The sequence below is a fragment of the Schistocerca gregaria genome, chromosome 2, assembly GCF_023897955.1.
Source record: "Schistocerca gregaria isolate iqSchGreg1 chromosome 2, iqSchGreg1.2, whole genome shotgun sequence".
NCBI lineage: Eukaryota > Metazoa > Arthropoda > Insecta > Orthoptera > Acrididae > Schistocerca > Schistocerca gregaria.
In genome coordinates, this window is record NC_064921.1 from 583,974,365 (window position 1) to 584,000,766 (window position 26,402).

General features: G+C 38.5%; 1 protein-coding gene across 10 annotated transcripts in view; it reads left to right on the forward strand.

Annotated features, from left to right (window-relative positions):
* The window catches only part of LOC126333709 (E3 ubiquitin-protein ligase lubel), a 460,123-nt gene that overhangs the window by 420,393 nt on the left and 13,328 nt on the right, over positions 1–26,402 (forward strand). For all 10 annotated transcript variants that reach the window (XM_049996758.1, XM_049996757.1, XM_049996764.1 and 7 more), the window contains one exon: positions 8,070–8,236. In XM_049996758.1, the coding sequence (XP_049852715.1) occupies positions 8,070–8,236 (167 nt within the window). The remainder of the gene's footprint in view (positions 1–8,069; positions 8,237–26,402) is intronic.

Below are 26,402 nucleotides of genomic sequence, written 5' to 3' on the forward strand. Positions count from 1 at the left end.
CCTTTCTTTGTCAGTAACGTTTTTAACATTCAAGATGTATTTCAAATTTGGCTTCTGTTTTACAAGTGCTGCATGAGTGGTAATGAATGAAAAGAGCAGATATTATAACAATATAATAATAATAATAATAATAATAATAATAATAATAATGATATCTGAGAAAGAAAAGAAATAATAATAATATTGATAATGATAATGATAATAATAATAATAACAATAACAATAAAACCCGTGGAGATCCGGGAAAAGAATAGGCCTCTGGTATGTTCTGCCTGTTGTAAAAGGCGACGAAAAGGACAAACCACTAATAGGGCTAACCCCCCTTTTAGTGTGATTAGTTGGTTCAGGACAGAATTGAAGAAGCCACGGACAAGCACCATCATGGTCAGGGACGACGCTTGAACCCTATGCCCGCCCACAGTGGTAATGACACTGCTAGCCAACTGGAAAATGATTTAAATCCAAATAGAGGTGTTTTGCAGGATATGCTTCCTGCAACCACCCTAGAAGGAAAACAAAGACAGAGGATGAGATGGTCAGATGAAGTTAATCGACACCTCATGTTCTGTTTACCAAGCAACAAACCTAGGAACCAACACAACTGGATACAGGTCACAAGTATACACAACATTTATTACCAGATACCCGGGATTAAAATTTTTAACAGAAGAACGACTAGCTGATCAGATCCATGTAATAATCAAAAATAACAGGATACCCCAATCAGAATTAGAACACATCAAACAACAAGTACAACAAATACTAGAACAAAATAATGTGCCATCAGAAGAAGAAGAAAATACAGTAATGGACTCAAACATCACAGAGCAAACAAACAAAGAATAACACGCATCAATTAAAAAATCAGAGGAAAATGAAATCTTAAAACAGCCACCAGAACAAGCAAACATGTTAGATATAGAAGAAAAATTTCAGCTAACATATATAGAATACAAAGACACAAATACAGACATTAGACCATTCTTTACCGAGCGAGGTGGCACAGTGGCTAGACACTAGACTCGGATTTGGGAGGACAATGGTTCAATCCCGTGTCCAGCCATCCTGATTTAGGTTTTCTGTGATTTCCCTCCAGGCAAATGCCGGGATGGTTCCTTTCAAAAGGGCACGGCCGCCTTCCTTCCCTGTCCTTCCCTAATCCGATGAGACCGAAGACCACGCTGTCTGGTATCCTTCCCCAAAACAACCAACCAACCTAGACCATTCTTGCATAGACCACCAAATAACCCACAAGTCGAAACAACAATAAAAGCTATCAACACAATCATACACAACAAAATAAATGAAAACACAACTATGGAAGAGTTACAACTACTGGTTTATATAGAAGCTCTCACTACACTAAATATACACACTAGGCAGAGATCAGAACCAACCAACACACAGAAGCAACCGACAAAACCAGCATGGCAACACAGGCTACAGATCAGAATAGAAAAACTGAGAAAAGACATCAGACAGCTAACACAATTTATAAGAAATGAAATGTCAGAAAAAAAATGAAAAAGGTTAGGTAAAATCTCACAACAAGAAGCGATAGAGCAATTAGATGAAAAGAAACTGAAATTACAAGCATTGGCCAAACGACTTAGAAGATACAAAAAAAGTGAAAATAGAAGGAAACAAAACCAAACATTCAACACAAACCAAAAGAAATTTTACCAGACAATAGATAACACACACATTAAAATAGACAATCTACCAAACATAACAGACATGGAACACTTCTGGTGCAACATATGGTCAAACCCGGTACAACATAACAGGCATGCACGGTGGATACAAGCAGAAAAAGATACATACAAGATGATACCACAAATGCCTGAAGTGATAATTTTGCAACATGAAGTCACCCAAGCAATTAATTCTACTCACAATTGGAAAGCCCCTGGAAAAGATAAAATAGCAAATTTCTGGCTAAAGAAGTTCACCTAAACACATTCACATCTAACTAAATTATTTAACAGTTACATTGCAGACCCATACACATTCCCTGATACACTTACACATGGAATAACTTATCTGAAACCGAAAGATCAAGCAGACACAGCACACCCAGCTAAATATCACCCCATAACATACCTACCAACAATATACAAAATATTAACTTCAGTCATTACACAGAAATTAATGACATATACAACACAGAACAAAATTATAAATGAAGAACAAAGAGGCTGTTGCAAAGGAGCACGAGGATGTAAAGAACAACTGATAATAGATGCAGAGGTGACATATCAAGCTAAAACTAAACAAAGGTCGCTACACTACGCATACATTGATTACCAAAAAGCTTTTGATAGTGTACCCCACTCATGGTTACTACAAATATTGGAAATATACAAAGTAGATCCTAAATTGATACAGTTCCTAAACATAGTAATGAAAAATTGGAAAACCACACTTAATATCCAAACAAATTCAAATAATATCACATCACAGCCAGTACAGGTTAAGTGTGGAATATACCAAGGAGACTCATTAAGTCCTTTCTGGTTCTGCCTTGCTCTGAACCCCCTATCCAACATGCTAAATAATACAAATTATGGATACAATATTACTGGAACATACCCACACAAAATCACACATTTGCTATACATAGATGATCTAAAACTACTGCAGCAACAAATCAACAACTCAACCAATTACTAAAGATAACAGAAGTATTCAGCAATGATATAAATATGGCTTTTGGAACAGACAAATGTAAGAAAAATAGCATAGTCAAGGGAAAACTCACTAAACAGGAAGATTACATATTGGATAACCACAGCGACTGCATAGAAGCGATGGAAAAAACAGATGCCTATAAATATCTAGGACACAGACAAAAAATAGGAATAGATAATACAAATATTAAAGAAGAACTAAAAGAAAAATATAGACAAAGACTAACAAAAATACTGAAAACAGAATTGACAGCAAGAAACAAGACAAAAGCTATAAATACTTATGCTATACCAATATTGACCTTCTCATTTGGAGTAGTGAAATGGAGTAACACAGACCTAGAAGCACTCAATACACTTACACGATCACAATGCCACAAATATAGAATACATCACATACATTCAGCAACTGAAAGATTCACATTAAGCAGAAAGGAAGGAGGAAGGGGATTTATCGACATAAAAAACCTACATTATGGACAGGTAGACAATTTAAGAAAATTCTTTCTATAACGAGCAAAATACACAAAGCAATCAGTCATAAAAATACATCGGCTACACCACTGCAATTTCATAACCACTTCTACAACCCTTTAGATCACATAACATCAACAGATACGAAGAAAGTAAATTGGAAAAAGAAAACACTACATGGCAAGAACCCATATCATCGAACACAGCCACACATTGATCAAGACACATCCAACACATGGCTAACAAAAGGCAATATATACAGTGAGACGGAAAGATTCATGATTGCAATACAGGATCAAACAATAAACATCAGATATTACAGCAAGCATATTATTAAAGATCCCAATACCACAACAGATAAATGCAGACTTTGCAAACAACAAATAGAAACAGTAGATCACATCACAAGCAGGTGTACAATAGTAGCAAATACAGAATACCCCAGAAGACATGACAATGTAGCAAAAATAATACATCAACAGCTTGCCTTACAACATAAACTTGTAAAACAACACGTTCCCACATACAAGCATGCACCACAAAATGTACTGGAGAATGATGAATACAAATTATACTGGAACAGAACCATTATAACAGATAAAACAACACCACATAACAAACCTGACATCATACTAACCAATAAAAAGAAGAAATTAACACAACTAATCAAAATATCCATACCCAATACAACAAATATACAAAAGAAAACAGGAGAAAAAATTGAAAAATACATCCAACTGGCTGAAGAAGTGAAGGAAATGTGGCATCAGGATAAAGTTGACATTATACCAATTATACTATCAACTACAGGAGTCGTACCACACAATATCCACCAGTACATCAATGCAATACAGCTACATCCAAACTTATTTATACAACTATAGAAATCCGTAATTATTGATACATGTTCAATTCCCTGAAAGTTCCTAAATGCAATATAACATATACCGTACAGTTAAAAGGAAGTGACACTTGATCAAGGTCCGCGCCACTTTCCATTTTCAACCAGAGATAATGTCTGAGCAAGGAAAGAAATAACAATAATGATAATAATAATAATAATACTTTATTTAACTTCAAGTGGTTCATTTCATATATACAAAAACAGTGAATGTTACAATTATTTATGCACAACACAATAATACATTTTTCTGAAGATGACACTGATTAACATATGTAAGATTACAAATAAATGGCTTGCTGCTATATATATATTTTCAAAACAATTCTTACTCTGCACATTACAATGTTATTCTTCTAATTATTAAAGGGTTTTGGAAAATGTATATCTTAAACAGAAATTTGAGCTTCACTGTGGGAAGAGTTGTAACCATACTGGGCAGTGCATTGCCTTATTTTAATCCTGTATATTGCATACTGTTTTCATAGAGGACTGTTTTGTGGCTGCTAATGTAAAATGTTTCTTTATTTCTAGTATTGTACTGATTCAAATGAGAATATATGGTGGGATGCAGTTTTTTAAAAGCAATATAGGTTGTAGAATATACATGTTAACTGTGTTTAGCACACCAGTTTTTGGACATAGGCCATGGTATTATTCCTTATATTTAGCTCCACAGGTGATTCTTAGAACTCATTTTTGAATAATCAGGGGTTATTAGATTTCATTTGGTTGTTGCCTTCCCCCAACATTTCTATTCCATATGACAGGGGAGGAAAATAAAGCATGGTTGCAGTCTTTAGGACAACAGTATCTTTGAATATCTTGCTAATCATATTGATTGCAAGTATATTCTTAGATAACTTACATGATTGAGTAGGCTGTTCAAATGCTGCTCCATTGGGCAAGGTTGCTGCACTTGTAGACAGGTGCTGGTACTGTAGACTACCTACCAGATGGCCGTATTGTATGTGTTCTGCACATGTGGCGGCTGCTTGACCGTCCCTGCCTGCAACCATCTCCTGCTCTCCTGTGCCTGTGGCCATATGGTTGCCTCCAGGGGAACACATAAGATTGAAGAGCTTATGCTAGAGTGTCAAAATGTATGTCTCATTTCAGGTTACTTTGAATGGTTAAACCAATGACTTTTACACTAAATGCTTTTTTTACCATCTCACTATCTACGTACATTTTAATTTCATAAGTGGGTCTACTATTGTTGTGTTCCATAATAAATGTTTATATTAAAAACAAAGATTCCAAGACTTACCAAGCGGGAAAGCGCCGGCAGACAGGCACATGAACAAAACACATTGTTTTGTTCATGTGCCTGTCTGCCGGCGCTTTCCCGCTTGGTAAGTCTTGGAATCTTTGTTTTTAATATATTTTTCCCATGTGGAAGATTCTTTCTGTTTTATTTACATAATAAATGTTTATTTATTTAGATTTTCTTGGGTGGTGTCATCAATATGATGGCTTTTGCAAATGTCAAGTACATTTGCAGACATAAAATACTTTTAGATCTTTGCCTTACAGGTAGTAATTAAACAGTAAATTGATGCTTGTCAAAATACATTACATATTACACATATTAATACAGCCAATTATTTTTTATACATTATTTTACAGTTCTTAAACTTAACCATTTAAAATTTGTTGAGTGAATAGAAACACTTTTCAGATAAGAATTCTTTTAGTTTTGATACAGTATTAATGTGGCTAATCCACCAGAGGTTTGACTCCAGATGGACCCCTAGAAATTTACACTCGTTTCCTTCCTCTGCCACAATGCCACATATCTCATTTATGTATGAGTGGTGTGAGCTGCCAGCATCTGGGCTTTATTTACATTGACCTTTAATCATGGAAATATGAACTTAATTCTAGTATCCCATTACTTGCTGAAAATTTCAGTTCCTCACTATCTTTACCATGAAATAAATTTGAGGTGTCATCAGCACATTTTACAATGTACGAGTTAATGGGGTGTACAACATCGTTAATATATACTAAAATGAGAAAGAGTCCAAGAATTGAGCCTTGAGGGGCTCCCTATGTCACTGTTTCACTTGTGGATTTAAAAGTTAAGATCTTATTGTCAATTTAATGTGTATGTTTGGTACATTGTTTTCGATTCACCAAATAGGTGGATAGAAGTTTCATTGATGCATCTCTCATATTGTACGCCCACAGTTTTTTTAAGAGAAGCTCATGGTCTACTGAGTCAAAAGCTATGCTCAGGTCAAGAAATATTCCAGCTGTGTGTATAGCCCGTCCTATGCTGCTATATACTTCATGGAAGAAACTGATAACAGCAGTGGCCATGCTTAAGCCTTTCCTAAACCCATGCTACGATTCGGCAAGCATTTTGTGTCTTGAGAAAAATGATGTGAGTTGTGTTAGGATAATTGTCTCAAACATTTTACTGAAGTTAGGGATTAGTGATATTGGTCTATAATTTGAAACTTGTTCTTTACTTCCCTTCTTATGGATTGGCTGAATTACTTATTTTTAAGGCATTTGGGTATATGTTTTCATTAATACTACAGTTGATAAGATAGGTAAGGGGTTTAGTTATTTCATTGGCTCATTTCTTTAACACCACCCATGAGATACCATCCCATTGAGATGAATGCTAATTCTTTAGCTTTTGTATTGTGTTAAATATTTCCTGTTGATTCACCTCCATAAATTCGAGCTCTATACCATCTGTGACATCATTTGGTGTGCCAGTCTGTAGATCTATAATAGGGGCTGGTGGGTTAAAATGAGAGATAAAATGCCTATTGAATAAATTACCTACTTCATTTGGATCTTTCACTAGATGGCCTTTGTATCTAATGCTAACTGGCTCACTTTGTCCCTTGCTGGTGGCTTTATGATGTTTATTGGTTAGTCTCCAGGACCTATGTTGGCTGAACGCTCTATTATGTCATTGTTTATCTGTTTCCTCGAGTGTAAAAGGTCTGTCTTAAAAGTTGTTTTGGCTTGATTGTACTTTTCCTTAAATATATGTAGCTTTGTTTCCTTATATAAACAGTCAAGATCATATATATTCTGCCTTAACTTAATCAGCCTAGGTGTAAGTTTTAGCCTAGTATTACTTTCAAGATAAGAGTTTGTTTGTACCCTGTTTATTTTTTTGAGAGGGCAGTAGCAGTCAAAATGCTTCAGCACTGTCATATAAAATTTTTGCCATTTGTTTTCTGACCCTTTCGTTTGGTAAATAGTGTCCCATTTCTCCTCTGCTAACTTAGTTTTGAAGGTGCTGATGTTGGTGCTATTCAGGATCTGCTTCGTCTCAGTTATCTTAGTTGCTGTTGGTACAGCAAACCTTGAATATTCTAAAACCTGACAATAGTGATCTGAGTAATGAAAATCAACACTTTAAAAGTTAACACTGTCTTTTACAGTTTTGTTGACTACTACATAATCTATCTTACTGGAGATCTGTGAACACCACTTGCAGTTTGAAACAGCAAAACTGTTTTTGTCTACTCATGTAGGAATTTATTAGGCCATAAGCAGTGCCTCTTATGTCAGAGTCCCACAGATTATCTAACAGAATAATAATGTTCACACAACCTGAAATAAATTGTTGCACAGACAGCCGAGTAATGAAAAGCAACTGATATCTTGGTAGATTAAGCCATAATACACATGCAAGATACCAATATTGTGAATTGTCACTGGTAAAACAGTGCATAATGTATCCCAGTAAATGGGGAAGTGCTATACATATAACACTGAGAAATTTCACTTACAAATTTTTCATACTGAACAGGTGTATGTGCTGTAGACTACAACTTATTAATTTTGTTCTGATAAAAGGCCTCACTATGCACATTTAAATGTTAAGTTAGAAATCTGTCTTCCTAATTTTAAACTAATCTGAATTGACATTTACTAGGTATTAACAATAATCTGCTGTGCATTTTAAAATACATCTTAACATGAAGAACGTATGGAAACTTCTAAACTTTAAAGGCAATTTATGTTGACAGGAGCACAACTTGGCATTTGATACAGAAGTTCCTGATGTCGTCAAAGAGCAAATGAAAGACAATACAGCCCTTAAGTGCCTTGTTCAACTACAGAAAGAAACACCAGGAGGACTCATTGACACTGTCTGCAATGGAGATGTTTCAGAAGGACAGGCAGGATTGTGCAGGTAAACACAAAACCTTGATGTTATGCAATTATTTTTTTGCACTCTATGCACATTATGTGAACTGTGTTCTTAAATTACTAAACACCAACAAGATTTTCTTTTTCTTAGCACATGTGTGTGTGCGAGTGATTGCGCTCGCACACATGCACGCGCGCGCACACACACACACACACACACACACACACACACACACACACACACACACACAAAAAAAAAAAAAAAATCACTTATGGTCATTTCTCTTTCTTTCTTTCAGAAAATATCATTTGTTGAGGTTTCATCATACCATTGTTCCTTTTTAATTTGTTTATTCATCCAGAAATCATTTCACAGTAGTATTTGATACCCCACCCTAATAAAAGTGCTGAACAATGAAAACAATTAATGAATTCATACATATTAAGAACCATATTATTACTGACACATTTAGCTGACAAAGGATCTGTATGTTTTGTACTTTGTTTTTCTGTATACACATATTTATAAACAAGTTAAGCAATAATTTCAAGAACAACAAACACTGCAATGTTACTGAAGTGGCGTTAATTCTGGACACGTTGTAGAGTTCATTTTAGTTGAAATATTCTTTATAATTTATCACAGATTTTCAGGAAACATACCCTAATGACTGCTGTTTGAAAATGTTGAGTCTAAATATAAAAATTTAATTAAAAATCAAACAAAATAATCACATCCCAACAATTTCAGCAAGTTGTATATTATTTGGTACAAATGTTATTGCTATGTCTCTCAGTATTTTATGGGACGTCCTTTTGATTTAATCACTGTGTTAATTCTGTATGGCACTGAGTCTACCAAGTGTTGGAGATCTCTTGGTTTGATCACTCTCAATTATGAGCTGATGATGATGCCCTCTAGCAGCTTCCTCTTGCTACTGGGATTCTGGCATGACACCCAAAGCCATATCTTGGCCTCAGACCTACACCTTGACACTAACCGCTACGGTCACAGGTTCGAATCCTGCCTCGGGCATGGATGTGTGTGATGTTCTTAGGTTAGTTAGGTTTAATTAGTTCTAAGTTCTAGGCGACTGATGACCTCAGAAGTTAAGTCGCATAGCGCTCAGAGCTTTGACACTAATGGGAGGCTTCATAGTTGCAGTGCTGTAGTCAGGCAACAAATCTTCACATGGTTGACAACGAATGAACTTAATTCCACTGTTTACAAAGATGCTGATTTTAGTTTTGTCACCCCAAATGCCTCTACTCCAGTCTTCTTGAGGCCACTCCTTGTCTGCTAAAGCCCATAGCATACATTTCTGCATCTGCATTGTGTTCATATGAGTCCCTGCTCACAATTATTTTAACAAATGTTTTGTCTGACCATTCAATCAGAAACTTCAAGCCCTAAAGTCTTCCATTTACATCATTTGCGGCACACTGATAATCTTGTTCACAAAGATGGCAGTTCCACAAAAGTCTTGATCCATTAATACTGGTTTTCAGTCAGTTCTTGGAGCAGTTCCAGTTAACCCAGTATCTTCATACTGCTTGCAGTTTTTTCTCTCACCTGTCTTTGTAGCAAGCACCTCTTCCCTATGTTTGTGTTATTTCTGCATAAGTATAACTTTCTTCATGAAGTGTTGTTGGCATACTACTTTTACTTGCTGGCCAATCAGCACATTTTGTTACACAAGACATGGTTTCAGTACTGCTTCTTGTCTCATCTCAGCTCATTTTAAGGAAATCTTACACTTAAACAATAAAAATGTATTGCTGACTACTACAGTTACAATGATGATCAGAACAGTTTTTCTCACTGAATAAAGCACTGCCAGTAGTTGCACCTGTCACTACTTGCATGACTCTCTCTCTCTCTCTCTCTCTCTCTCTCTCTCTCTCTCTCTCTCTCTCTCTCTCTCTCTCTGAACATATGATTTATCATTACAATGAATTATATTTTAACTGGATATGGTAGAAAGTAGTTTATTATTAATTTCTGTTACCCTCCTGCCAATCTCTTCTCTATGTTCTCTAAATATTTCTTGACTGTTTAATAAGTTTTATTTGAGAGGTGAGCTTCAATGGAATTTTTCAATATCTGGAATTCAGTTGTCTATGTCACTGTATAATCTCCTTGAGCAATTTATCAAGCACACTTCAGTCCTTTGTAGAAAATGATATTTTCCAATTTTCATTTATTTATTCTCAGTAAATGTAAGTTGAGCCTGGCTCTTGTTCCACAATTATGAATGCTGCTGCTGTTCTAATAATTTATAATTTTTCTTCTTACTGCACATAACAGACTGGTATGTGTAATCAGTCTGGTATGTGTAATCAGTTGGTGCAGTTACACTCCCTGCTTAATTAAACATACTTTTTTGAGTGAGCTCTGGTATTACTTTGTCTGTTATCCCTATGGTCCTCTTTAAGTGACTATGGGAATAGTGTGTAATTACAAATCACTCTTTCTTGTGAATTGATGACAGAACTCTGAGGCCATAATGTACTGCCGACATAATCTTTGTTAATATCTCTTTTTTCATTTCACTTGAGGTGGTGTAGTCTCCAGTTCATAGACTGATTTGATGCATACCTCCTAGTAACTCTATCCTGTACAAGTCTTTTTATCTCTACTACTGCATCCTTCATGCACTGGAAGCTGTTTATTGTTGTCAGGCTTTAGTCTCAAGCTATAATTTTTGCCCATCTCCCCCCCCCCCCCCCCCCCCTCCCCTTAACCTTCATTTACAAATTAACTGCTCTTGGTGTCTCAGGTTGTGTCCTATTAACCTACCACTTCTTTTGTTAAGTTGTGCCAAGAAACTCTTTCCTCCCCCATTCATTTCAGTATCTCCTTATTAAATAGATTTAGTAACTCTACCCACCCAATACAATGCTACACACCAGACAAATACTTCCAGAAAAAACTTCACTTACATTTACATTAGCTGTTAACATTTTATCATTTTCAGAAAATCTATTCCTGCTACTGCCAGTATGCATTTTATATTCATTTTGTTTCTGTCATCAGTTATGCTGCACAAATGGAAAAGCTTGCTTATTACTTTTAATGTCTCATTTCCTAATTTAATTCCTAAACTGCCACACTACCATCTGATTTATTTCATCCACTTCAGATGGCAGTCAATATTCATTGCAGAAAATTTTGCATCTGTTTACAGTCTGCAGCTTATAGACTATAAGTAATGTCACATGATTATTTTTCTCCTTTAAATAGAAATTCCTGCTGTTTGTTTCCTTAATGTTCTATATTAGTTTATTATAAGCTGGCCAGCTTTAGAGTTTCCTTTTCTGTATCTGCCAGATGTCCTGGTATTTTATTTCTGATTATGATATAGCTTTAATCAACAAACAGAATTTCTGAAAACTCATTGAAGTATATGATGACTGTCTGGTATTGATCATGAGATGCTACCTTGAGGAGCACCAATGTTGATTAATGCTGATTGCAAAACAGTCTTTCCAGAAGCAGAGTTTTTCACCCATTTCAACTGGAACCTCTGAGTGTCTCTGGTTGAACAAACAGCTGACATATGTTGTCCCCAGGTAGCACATCTTCAAGTCCCATGTGCAGGGTGAGGCACCTATTTGACTCCAGATACTTTTTGATACACTAAAAATATTGATAATCTATTTTAACTTTGGTGAATAGTTACTATGGGCTCATTAGTGACTGAAGAGAACAAAACTGTAAATATATTCAACTCTATAATTCCTTCCCCCCACCTCCCTTTCCACTCTCTAATTTAAAAAAAACTGGCACACATTCAATCTCCATTATGACATATGTGACAGATGGAATGTAACAATATTATGAGAGGGAAAGTTGCTACTCACCCTATACCGGAGATGCTGAGTTAGGCACAACAAAAAGTTTCACACTTAAAGCTTTCGGCCAATGGCACACACACTTATGCAATATGAACCCACAAATGTATAAAAACTTCAACATACCTTTTTTTTTTTTTTTTTTTTTTTTTTTTTTTTTTTTTTTTTTTTTTTTTTAAATGATATGTGAAGTATATTACAACACAGTGTCAGTTTTCATTTACTGTCTTTCACCATGTGATCATGTCATCTGTTTCCTCATCATCTCTTGTGATACCACTACACATAACCAGAGGGAGCTTACAAGTCAGAAGCTCCAAATACTTGTCTGTAAATCAGATCCTTTAACTAGCTGTGCTGTGGTCAAATGACAGCTCCCTCAATTTGCAGTGCTAGACTCCAACTGTTTGTCAGCTCCTTTGATAGTACTGGAAATAATGGAATGGGCTGCACTACTTGGAAAACAAAGTTACTCTCTAGTTAACCAGGAATCACTAATCAGCTATAATACTTAGTCTAATAAGGATCTGACAATGTGTCCCAAAAAAAGCTTTATTCATGGCCTGTGTTATTCCTATCCTCTTTATCCAATTTTCTAGGTATGGGTAGAACCAGTCACTGGCTATCCCTCTTATTCCAAATGATTCATGGCTTTTTTTCCTTTTAAAAAGAAAAAAAAACTAGAATCATTTGGAATAAGTGGAGTTGCCAGTGATTGGTTGTGCTTATGCCTAGAAAATGGGGCAATAGGGAGGAAAAACAGAGTTTTATGCTCTACAGCACAGCTCGGCATGAGAGCTGCACTGGGTAACACTGTCAAGTCATTTGATGTGAGAGTTCGATACGCATACAGCATATTTACATGGAAAGGTTCTGCAGTGACTATAACTGTCTTGCTCATTGCCAGAACCATATTGAGGGGGTGGATGGACAGGCCACCAGTTTGGGCATATGTACACTCCTGGAAATGGAAAAAAGTACACATTGACACCGGTGTGTCAGACCCACCATACTTGCTCCGGACACTGCGAGAGGGCTGTACAAGCAATGATCACACGCACGGCACAGCGGACACACCAGGAACTGCGGTGTTGGCCGTCGATTGGCGCTAGCTGCGCAGCATTTGTGCACCACCGCCGTCAGTGTCAGCCAGCTTGCTGTGGCATACGGAGCTCCATCGCAGTCTTTAACACTGGTAGCATGCCGCGACAGTGTGGACGTGAACTGTATGTGCAGTTGATGGACTTTGAGCGAGGGCGTATAGTGGGCATGCGGGAGGCCGGGTGGACATACCGCCGAATTGCTCAACACGTGGGGCGTGAGGTCTCCACAGTACATCGATGTTGTCGCCAGTGGTCGGCGGAAGGTGCACGTGCCCGTCGACCTGGGACCGGACCGCAGCGAAGCACGGATGCACGCCAAGACCGTAGGATCCTACGCAGTGCCGTAGGGGACCGCACCGCCACTTCCCAGCAAATTAAGGACACTGTTGCTCCTGGGGTATCGGCGAGGACCATTCGCAACCGTCTCCATGAAGCTGGGCTACGGTCCCGCACACCGTTAGGCCGTCTTCCGCTCACGCTCCAACATCGTGCAGCCCGCCTCCAGTGGTGTCGCGACAGACGTGAATGGAGGGACGAATGGAGACGTGTCGTCTTCACCGATGAGGGTCGCTTCTGCCTTGGTGCCAATGCTGGTCGTATGCGTGTTTGGCGCCGTGCAGGTGAGCGCCACAATCAGGACTGCATACGACCGAGGCACACAGGGCCAACACCCGGCATCATGGTGTGGGGAGCGATCTCCTACACCGGCCGTACACCTCTGGTGATCGTCGAGGGGACACTGAATAGTGCACGGTACATCCAAACCGTCATCGAACCCATCGTTCTACCATTCCTAGACTGGCAAGGGAACTTGCTGTTCCAACAGGACAATGCACGTCCGCATGTATCCCGTGCCACCCAACGTGCTCTAGAAGGTGTAAGTCAACTACCCTGGCCAGCAAGATCTCCGGATCTGTCCCCCATTGAGCATGTTTGGGACTGGATGAAGCGTCGTCTCACGCGGTCTTCACGTCCAGCACGAACGCTGGTCCAACTGAGGCGCCAGGTGGAAATGGCATGGCAAGCCGTTCCACAGGACTACATCCAGCATCTCTACGATCGTCTCCATGGGAGAATAGCGGCCTGCATTGCTGCGAAAGGTGGATATACACTGTACTAGTGCCGACATTGTGCATGCTCTGTTGCCTGTGTCTATGTGCCTGTGGTTCTGTCAGTGTGATCATGTGATGTATCTGACCCCAGGAATGTGTCAATAAAGTTTCCCCTTCCTGGGACAATGAATTAACGGTGTTCTTACTTCAATTTCCAGGAGTGTATATAGGAGGTGACAAAACTTGACTGGAGAAAAATGCAAGAATAAAAGACGATTTAAGTACTAACTGAGAGTGGTACCTAAATTCCCCTGCCAATTATTGTTCCTGTCTTCTGCCTATGACAAAAAGCATTTTTCTCAGCCAGTGACTGTAAATGCATGTTGTTGTCACAGTGTCATTCCTGTAGCATTGTTTCATCTGAGTAGCTTTACAAAGAAATGATTAAAACAAAAAAAAGGCCTCAGCAACACCGTTCTTGAAGCTACTTTGCTTGGTAGAAGAGCTGGTAAAATATAAAAGCAAAAAAGGCAGAAAGGATGTGTAACTTACTTGCCCCTACTTCCAGTAAATCTATTAAGAAAAAACTGTGGAACATTAGTTTTACAGATGAGAGTGGGATTTGGGAGGAGGGGGGGGGGGGGGGGGAGGAGGGGTGAGGAGGGAGTGTAGCTTTGAGAGTGCTTACAGGAAGGAGAGGTCACCTCAGTATATATATGCTAATTGCTTGAGAAAAACATGTACCTATTTTGGCTCAAAGTTTTAGTCCATTCCTTTTCAAAACATTGTAATTTTTAATTTTATGTAACTAATAAACATATTTAATGTAATGAGCGAAGAACACATGCTATTTCTTAAACAGCTATTAACATATTTCATTTACTTTTTAAATAATTCCATGCTGCTTGCAACTATTAATTAGTTTCTTTTCATACTATTGCACTATTAACAGTTGCAGGCAGAATGGGGTCATAAAAAAAAACTTTAGGATTTGTGGACACAAGTTCAAAGCAAATATTTCATTTAATCTTACACAAAAGTGTCACGTCCAGAGCAGGCCTACTACTTGGGAAAAAGAAACATTGTTTTATAATACTTAATTCCATTAAAATGATTTTTTTTTTCTGTTCGTTAAAGTCTCAATGTTTAGAACGAAACTGCTTTGCATCAAACTCTTTGCTCCAGTCAGATGTACATCAATGAGCCTACTCCTACACTCTTATTTCATTAATTTTACTATCAGAAATACACTTTCATACAAGTATGTGGTTCAAAACGTATTGCAGACTCAAGAGGCTGTTTTAAACAAATGCGGGAACTCTTTATGAGGAAAACTCATCTAAAAGATTTCTAATTTTTTTGCAGCTCAAAACGTATCCCTCGCCATATGATGCTGAATGCCAGTAGGCTCCAACTGAATTTTGGGAGTTGCCTTTTTGATAAACATAGCAAAGGAAGCTGCAAAAATGCTTGAATAAAATTCAAACTGATTGAAATTACTAAATCTGTTGTTAACATTTTCTCTCAGAACTTGTAGCAAAACTTATCCTTCGCCATATGATGCTGAAAGTCAGTGAGCTCCAATTGGATTTCAGGGGATGCCATTCAACTGACCACTGCAAAATGAGCTGCGAAAATGCTAAAATAAAATTGAAACTGATTTAAGTCATTAGATAGGTTGTCAAAATTTTGTCAGAGCTTTTAGCATAGTAACAAATCCATATTCATTTAATATCTCCTTTTCCAGGTATTTTTCACTTAGAGTTAGTCTAACATTTGGAAACTGTACACATGAATTTTTTGAACTTTTCTTCACCCCCTAAAAGTAATTTTTTGTTGAAACCCAAAGTGTTGTCAGAGACTTTGGTAATTATTTTATGTTTGTCTTGCAAAGTTTTCAGGATATCCAGGTACTCAGTCAAAAAGGCAAAATTAATTCCCACTGGGTTTGTAAAGCTCTTTTACTGGTTTTCTTTGCATATTGATGAATAATCTTGAAGTAAGCTGAAAAAATGTTACAAAACATCATCTCTACACAGTCAGCAGACTTCACAAAAATTAAGCACATACTCATCTTCACAGTTGAGTTCAGGAAGGATGTGAATCCCCAATGCCTCAAACCATGTGATCTGAGCATATTAATTGTCTTTACAACTACATCAATGATGTCATTTATTTTGGCACATTTTGCTAGCAGATAGCATTATATAGAACACAATTTGTTTCTGGAATTTGCTGCTGGGTACCAAATTCAACTTTTATCTCACAAAAGCAACAACACCTGACTTGTGACCAGTTAACGCAGGAGTTCAGTGCATTGTGACTGATGAAAGTTTTCCCCAACTATGTTTGTTTCATCAGTTACATTTTTTAAGCAACAAAATATAACATTGACCATGGTCATGTCATGCATTGGTACCAAATCAAGGAGTTCCTTCATCACACTGAACTCAGTGTCTGCACCTCACAAAAATACAGCAACATCAGTGCTTTTGTCCAGAGACAGAGACACATTTCTCCTTCAATACTTCCGCCACAGCAAACACACGCAATTCACAATACTGAATCTGACTAGCTCTGATATACTGTATCAAAGGCCTTGTGCAGATGACACAGCTGTGATTGTTTCAGTACTCTTGCTACTGTTACTTTGGAAACAAAACTGTGCTTCATTGACAAGGCAACATTCATTGAAGTGAGTGACTATTCTGTCTTTCATTATTGATTCTGTTATGTTATATAATGATGCCACTGAAGTGATTGGCTAATAATTTTCGAATTGTCTGCATTACTTTTCTTTAATTTACAGCTATGGCCTGTTTCTTACATTCCAGAAGCTTGAAAGCTCTCCAAGTATTTTTTTGAGTAGACTGATGGGCACTCATCTGCACTTGTTGACTTCCTGTTATTTAATTTTTGCAATGTTTTTCAGATTTCATATTCACTGTACTTGCTGCATAAATTTTCCTGGTGCATCATTTTCGTTTGGATATTTTAGTTGTAGTACTGGAAAACTACTCAGTCACAAAATTTGCTAGTTCCTGTGAATCATTTGTTCACCCAGCTCTACCCACTGTCTGTAAGTTATAATATTTAACCTTGTTTCTAGTTTTACAACTTCCGGATCATCTTTATTTTATTTTCATCATTAAATATTTTTTGTCATTTGATAGATTTCTTTGAAACAAACAATACCCTTTGGTAAATCTTTGTAATTTGGATAAAAATTTAATCACCCTGTCTCCCGATGGACCTTTTTTTTATATAGTGCTGAGTCTGAGTTTTTAAGGGTCTGAGATTATTTTCTAACACTTATTGTTATCCAATTGTTTCTGTTATCTGCTGTTACTGATCTGGCTACTTTTGAAACAACTGCTCACAACACAGTTTAAATATTGTAAGGAACTATATCTACACCATACTTCAGTAGGAAACAGTAACTAGTATTAAGGGACTGTACATGTCTCACATGGCACTCAGGTTTGGCAGGAAGCCAACACCAATCAAAACTTGTACGTAATACCTGATTATTCTCTTCCCAATCTTATTTGATTTCAGAGATTAAAATACATTACAAAATCATTACATTTCAGCAGTCAATGGGTCTGATATAAAAAAAGATGTAATTATGATCAACCAGTGCCAAATAGGCCCTGTCTCTCAAGAAACTAGTAATGAGGGTATACTTGGAGAAGACTGGAAGGTAACTGTTACATGGATTACAACATGGCTAGGAAAAAAGTAGGAACCAAATACTGGACTAGTGCATATTAATACAAATCATGATCTAGCAGTGATCAACAGTAATATGTTCCCATGTATTTATCTTGTTCTGTAGTGATTCTGAATTACAAAAAATTCCATTTGACTTATCATATATTTCCTTTCTTTCTAATTCCCTTTGGAGCCAGAAGTTGGAAGTTTTGTCACTGAAAGTTTCTATTTTGAAATACAGGGAGTGAAAGGCTATTTACAATTTGTACAGAAACCAGATGGCAGTTATATGAGCCGAGGGACATGAAAGGGAAGCAGTGGTTGGGAAGGGAGTGAGACAGGATTGTAGCCTATCCCCAATGTTATTCACTCTTTATATTGAGAAGGAAACAAAAGAAAAATTTGGAGTAGGTATTAAAATCCATGGAGAAGAAAATAACTTTGAGGTTCGCTGATGACATTGTAATTCTGTCAGACAGCAAAGGACTAGGAAGAGCAGTTGAACAGAATGTATAGTGTCTTGAAAGAAGGATGTAAGATGTACATCAACAGAAGCAAAACGAGGATAATGGAACATAGTTGAATTAAGTCGGGTGATGCTGAGGGAATTAGATTAGGAAATGAGACACTTAAAGTAGTAAAGGAGTTTTGCTATTTGGGGAGCAAAATGACTGATGTTGGTCGAAGTAGAGAGGATATAAAATGTAGACTGGCAATCGCAAGGAAAACGTTTCTGAAGAAGAGAAATTTGTTAACATCAAATATAAATTTAAGTGTCAGGAAGTCAGTTCTGAAAGTATTTGTATGGGGTGTGGCCATGTATGGAAGTGAAACATGGACGATAAATAGTTTGGACAAGAAGAGAATAGAAGCTTTCGAAATGTGGTACTACAGAAGAATGCTGAAGATTCGATGGGTAGATCACATAACTAATGAGGAGGTATTGAATAGGATTGGGGAGAAGAGAAGTTTGTGGCACAACTTGACTAGAAGAAGGGATCGGTTGGTAGGACATGTTCTGAGGTATCAAGGGATCACCAATTTAGTATTAGAGGGCAGTGTGGAGGGTAAAAATCGTAGAGGGAGACCAAGAGATGACTACACTACGCAGATTCAGAAGGATGTAGGTTGCAGTGGGTACTGGGAGATGAAGAGGCTTGCACAGGATAGAGTAGCATGGAGAGCTGCATCAAACCAGTCTCAGGACTGAAGACCACAACAACAACATAAGAATATATTTATTACTATAATGTCATGACATGATTTTTGTGTATCTTGAAACAATCAAAAATAATAAAGATGTCATCCAATATTGAAGTTTCCACACTTAAAGTTATGAATACATTCTGCCCCATTACCAAACTTCTGAAAAGACAAAGGCAGCACAGTCCAGTATAATATACAGGCAGTGAAAGATTCTCCATTACCATGTTCTGCTCAGCATTCAGTCACTGTTATCAAGTAGTCTGAAATGGAAGTACTGCTGAACAATGAATTTTGTTGTTTCCTTGTGGCATTGACTGCAAACCAGTGCCTTAATCCAATGTTTCTGATATTTTGGAAATCTTCTATTAATTTAGATATGAAAGCAATTTTCATGGGAATGGGAATCAGTGTCAGCAACCAACAGCAGACACTATGAACCTAATTACTTTACTTGTGCAGATGAAAATGCCTGCTGTATCTTCCACCTTATTCAGCATATTCTTGTTACTAGATATGTGAGCATTTCTGACATTACAGTCTGCATGTCAGATAAGTTTTTTCGAGACAGAGTTTGTTGCAACATTTAATTCAGAAATACGTCTGTCCAAACATGTAGTGACACTGCATATTGTTCAAGTATAATTTCTACTGGCATCTCGCTTAATGGTGGGATAAATGTGCATATTATAAAATAGTGTAGGATTCTGTCTTGCCAGAGTAGTGAACTAACATAACCAACAATCTGTTATAGTAGGAAAGTTCTGGTAGAATATACTGACTTTGGAGTACAGGAGACCACTCATTGGAAATCAGAAGCATTGTCATCGATAGGCACAAACAAAAAGGAAAAAAAAAGTTGCTAGCTTTTGGAGTCATCCTTTTCTGAGCTAGAGTAGAAATACAGTTAATAAACACTCTCTCTCTCTCTCTCTCTCTCTCTCTCTCTCTCTCTCTCTCTCTCTCTCTCTCTCACTCGCCCCTGGCTGGATGCACAATGCCAGTGCTGCAGTTTGGTCGGTTCACTATGTTGGGGAGAGGTTCTTTTGGGTATGGTGGGTAGAGGGAGAGAGAGGCAGGAAGAAGGGAGAGAGAAGAGGGAAAAGGGAAGAGAGATTAGGGTTGGGTGGCTATAGGCTCAGAGGGAGGTGGCTGGTTTGCTGCTAGGAATGTGGGATGGGGGGGGTGGCAGGTGCACAGGCTAAGCATGTGATGCATTGGTGTCGATGCTGGTGAGAAATGGAGCATGCTGAGGATGAAGTGGATCAGGAGAGAATGATAGGACAGAGAAAGGGGAAACTGTTAGATGGAGGGTGTGGTGGGTTACCAGAGACGGAGGCCAGGATGACTATGGAAGTGAAACATGTTTTGTAAGTATATCTCTCATTTGCACAGTTCAGAGGACTTGGTGATAGAAGGGATGATCCAGATGACCCAGGCTGTGAAGATGCCACTGAAATTGAGCATTTTATGCCCAACTACATGCTGTGCTATTGGGTGGTCAACTTTATTCTTGGCAACAGTGTGGTGGTGGCCATCCATCCTGTTTGACTGCTAATTGGTAGTCATGCTGTTTGCAGCAGATTTGGTATAAGACATAGTTGCTTTTACACATGGCACAAGCTTTGATGGGATAGGATAAGCCCGTGACAGTGCTGCATTAGGAAGTGCTGGGTGGGTAGACTGGGCAGATCTTGCACTTAGTCTTCCATAAGGATATGATTCCTAAGGCAAGGGGTTGGGAGTGGATGTTGTCTAGAGATGGATCTTGGATCTTGGGTAGGATGTCAGTCATTGAAAACCTTAGGTGCTTCCCGAAACCTATCCCTTGAGCCTGTCCTCTTCACACCAATGATAACCTGCACACCCACTTTCTATGAGCCAAAATCCACTAATCCAACAATCCTGGATGCCCCATATTAACTGGGTATCATATTTCCACTCTTGTTGACCAATACTATAACCAACTGCCTGAAGCCTAGCATCCCACATCAAAGGTTCTTTACTGGTTCACCATCATGCCCACCACCCTTCTATTTACCGGATCCCTACTAGTCACTGTTGATGCCACCTCCCAGTACACCAACATCTCTCTTGCCTAGGCCTTGTTGCTACCTCTCTCAATGTCTTCAGACTCCAAACCCTCTGTCTCATTCCCTAAACACCTTTCCATTATATCCTAGCACAAAAATACTTTGAACGGAATGTATACAAACAAATATGCAGCAAGCCATGGATACCCACACGGCATCCTCCTTGCCTATTAAACCGACTAATCACAAACATTCCTGTATTTCTGTAGCTGCCATTCCTCTCGCACCGAAAAATCCCACCAATACAGCCCAACCATCCATGGGCGACATATCTACAATGATGTGAACTCCCTTGACCAGCATGCTGAGGGTCTCATGAAGGCTTTCACAGAGAGGCCTTACTCTCCAGACCTAGTTCACAAACAGATTTCCCTTGCCATATCCCCATCCAAAGAATAAGCTACAAAGGGGCACCCCCTTCGTCACCCATTATTGCCCTGAACAGAACCATATCCTTCATCAGGGCTTTGATTATCTATCATCATGGCCTGGAATGAGGGACATTCTGTTCAAATTCCTTTCCACTCTTCCTAAAGTCCTGTCCAGTCACCCACTCAACTAACACAACATCCAAGTGCATCCTTATGTCACTTTCATTCCCAACCCTTCTCACAGAAATAATATCCCTGTGGAAGACCCATATGTAAGATCTGTCCTATCCACCAACCACCCAGCACTTCCTACTCCAGCCCTGTCGTTGACTTATCCTACCCCATCAGAGGCCAGGCCATCTGTGCAAGTGGCCGTGTCATATACCAGCCCTGCTGCAAACACTGTACAGCTTTTTATATCGGTATGACTACCAACCAGCTCTTCATCAGGATGAATGGCCACCACGAAATTGCTGGCGAGAACGAAGTTAGTCCCGGTAGCAAAACATGCAGCTGAGCATAACATTCTTAGTTTTAATGGCTGCTTCCAAACCTGTGCCATCTGGATCCTCACCTCCATCGCCAGATTCTTAGAACCATGCAGATGGGAGTTATCCTTTCAACACATCTTTCACTCCAGTAATTGTCTTGGCCTCAATCTCCAGTAACCCACTGTCCCTACACCCTCAGCCCAACAGTTTCCCCTTCCTCCGTCCAATCATACCCTCCCAGGCCACCTACTCACATCACTTTCAGCATGCCCTGCTTTCCACTGGCTCCAAAACCTGTGCACCATATCCCTCGTCTGTGTAAGTGCCAAACCTCTCTCCTGCTTGCCCAGCTGTCAAAGCAACTACCTCCCTCCAAACCACTAGCCACCCACTCCCAACCCATTTTTCTGCCTCCTGCCTTCTCTAATGGATTACTCTGAAAGCTAGCAAGTTTTCTTTCTTTTTGTGTGTACCTGTGGATGACCCAATGCTTTTGCTTCATGGTGATGGGTCTCCTTTATTCCAAACTATTTACCAATAAACTGATTTGATCTGTAACTCTGTTACTTTTAGGTGAAAAAGTATAAACTTCATACTACTTCATAAATAACTACTCACATTACATCTATAATAAGAAGCATTGATCAGAAGTAGGCGGAAAAGGAGGGTTCTGCTCTAGGTGTCTGGCTTTAAGAAGGGGTTTAGTGTAATGGGTACTTGTGCTTTCCTATAACCCACACACAAGGATGTTCAAAAAGTATCGGACCTTGGTTTTTTGTTGAAACCAATATATGGTGTTGGGGTGCATGTGGACACACTGTTTGTAGGTATATGCAGTGTGCATGCCTGATTTTTTTCACTACTGCAGAAACAAGCAGACATGGCTAGAAACTGACAAGTGAACACCTGTAGATGTCACATAGCTAGAAACTGACAAGTGAACACCTGTAGATGTCAGATTTGTGTTGTGGGCAAAATGACAGAAAAGTTGAACTATGCTATTGAATCAAATTTTGTTTCAAGCTTAGCAATTCTCAAGTTGAAACAATCTGCAAGATTCAACAAGTATTTGGGAGTGAAACAATAGGTACTATACACATAAAGGAGTGGTGCAACTGCTTCAGATAGGCTCTCAGCATCTGCAAATGACTTTGCAAGGACCCTGGTGATAAAGGATAGATGACAAAGATAAAATTAGTGTTATAGACATTCATTCCATTGTAATGGAATATCTGGACCTCAGGAGGATCTCAGAAAAATATGTGCCAAAGTTGATGACAACTGAGCAAAAGTAACCTCATTTGGAGATTGCACAAGACATGCTGGATACTGTGAACAGTAATCACAATTTTCTTAACACTGTGATCACTGGTGATGAGTCCTGGTTTACAGGTATGACCCAGAAACAAAGTTCTGGTCACTGCAATGGAAGCATCGATCATCTCCAAGACCTGAAAAAGCAAGGTAGGTTCACAGCAATGTGAAAGTTATGCTGACCGTCATTTTGATTCCACTGACATGGTCCATCACTAGTATGCCCGAGAGGGTACTAATGTCAATAAGGAGTTCTACCAAGAGGTTCTGCTTCACCTTTGTGAAGCAGTGCAATGTAAACAGCTGGACTTGGGGGTAACAGGCAGTTGGCACCTGTACTACTATAGTGCACCCACTCATCATTCGCAATTAATTCAGTGTTGTTTGGCCAAAAACAACATGGCTATGGTTTTTCAGCATCCCTATTCCCCTGACCTAGCACTGAGTGACTTTTGGCTTTACTCTAACTGAAAAAGACTTTGAAAGGGACCAGATTTTGGAGCAGGGAAGACATTATGCAGAATTTGATGTAGCAATTGTGCACCGTGCCAAAAGAGGCTTCCCAGCAATGATTCCAGTGGTGATGGCAGCAGCAGTTGGAGAGGTATGAAGGAGCTAAAGGGGATTACTTTGAAGGTGACTAGTGTCAAACAACTGTATCTGAATAAAGACTGATTTCATAAATGAAATTTGGTTACTTTTTGAACAGACCTCCAATGCGTTAAACATCATAGCACGATCTCAATTTTGTGACTGCAGTCACAAGCACTGTTCCATTACTTCTGACTGTGGTATGAAAAAAGTGAATCATTGTGTTCCACAAAGAAGATGTCAGATCTTTGCATTTTGGTTTTCCTTAGTAACTTTCTCATTTCTTATGTGCCATCTCTGGAAATGTTAGTCATGGGTTTCTTGGCTTTACAGACAAAACCTTTGAAGTGCAAAAGAACTGCCATCAGATGAGTTCAGGTCTCACATACAGATAACTACTGTTAAGTCAGCAATAAATAGTTTCTAGAAGTTAATTTAATATACCACAGCAAGAAAGTTATTTAAGTATTTTTGTTTCACAATACTTTTTGTTGGTAACACATGCATTCAAAACTATCAGGGTAGCAAATTTTCACTGATGAACACAGTGGAAAAAATAAATCAAAACAGAATAAAAAATCAATTCAGAGAAAAATTATGGATCAATTTTCTACACCCCTGAAATAAGTGTGTGTATAGTGGTCTCTCATATTTGAAGGAAAAGGTGTTACATACCTGGGAAGTTAAGCATATTTCATTCCTATTGTATGCTGTCCATTTACACTCATATGTTCTACGGTAGGAGAAAGGTTACATGTTCTTTTTCCAATTCATTTCATTTCAGGCAAACCAGTATTATGAAATTTACATTGTTGAAGCAGATATGGGTATATCAAATCCAGTTGATGAGTATATGGGAGGGGGGGGGGGGCAGTCATTTGAGCAGAGTATAACTAAATAGCAGATCTGGTTAACAGACAAGAAAATGGCAGATTCCTATTATTGTGCTCTTTCCAGTTATCTACATCGCTATCTTAGAAGGTGAAGTGGAAAATGTGGGGACAGTCATTTGACAAAAGACAAAGGATAGAATTGACCATGTTTGTTACATAATATATTATATGTGACATAGAGAAGCAGGTGTGTTGAAGTGTATATAGAGATTCATGGATTCTTCTTGTATAAGTGCTGTGTGTGTGTGTGTTTTGATCTGCAAGATTCCAGTATGTCTTCCCTACAGTTTTCAAGCTGTAAAGCAGCCATTAGTATCATGGATTTCCCTGATTATGTAAATTGATGGTGGGGAGGGCGGAGGGGGGGGGGGGGGGGGGGAGAGAAAGAGAAAGGGAAGGGAAGAAACTTGTATGATATCAGCTGCATTAGGACTCTATGCAGAATCAGCAATGATGAGTGAAAATGTGTGCCATACTGAGATTTGAACCTGGTATCTCCTGCTAACTGAAGAGTTAGTTTTTATCACAATTGCGTAGACTATCTTGACACACCTCCCGGCTGACCCACATTCCCACCTATCTGCAATCCCCTTCCATGGCCACCATTCTTGCTACCTTGAGACTCCCATAGGAGGTCGAACATAGCTCTGTGTCTGGTCTGAAAGTTGTGGATGCATTGCCCATCGAAGCAACTCAATTATATATATAATTATTCCCTGATGTTTTAACACACATCTTGTCATCCTGTCCCTTCTTCTTGTCAATGTTTCCCATATGTTCCTTTTCTTGCCAATTCTGTAGAACACCACCTCATTCCTTAGCTTCAATGCGAAAATAGATTATTGACATCTTTAAGGTACCAAAATGGAGCCCTCGCCCTATAAGTGATTCAAGAAAATGATGCTACCCCATGACCACTGACCCTGGCTGTTTGGAATTCCATGACCCCCGATACAAACTTAGTGGCTCAGAAGTTCCAATTGAAATGGCATAAAAGCTCTGCCTCTGAAGAAATTGTTTCAGGGCCTGCACTAAGTGAATCACTTTGTTAGTGAAGTGGAAAAATCAGAGAACAACGATATCAGAGTGATAAGTGTTCATACACATTCTGTAATGGAGACATTATCACCCTATGTATTGTTGTTGACATGTTGTGAAAAGTATTGATTGGTATCAGAAAAAGTTCAAAAGAATAGTATAGTACTTGCTTCTCAGATTATTGTAATGTTCTTCATATTATGTTATGAATATTAAAAGACCATGATGTAGTTTCATAGCATTCTGGGCTGCGGTCTCTATTAAAAAGAGTACAAAGACTTTGAACATATGAGGGCACACTGAAAATGCCAATATTTTATTGAAAACTCTTAAGGCTTTTTAGATAAAACAAACCTTATTAACATTGTACATCTTTGTTCTCCATGTCTACATATTTGCAGTTCTTGGCTGCTACATGACTCCGAATGTCGGTGTGCAAGAAACAGTGTATTGTAATCGAATTTTGAATTCAAAGAGTTTGTCCACACCTG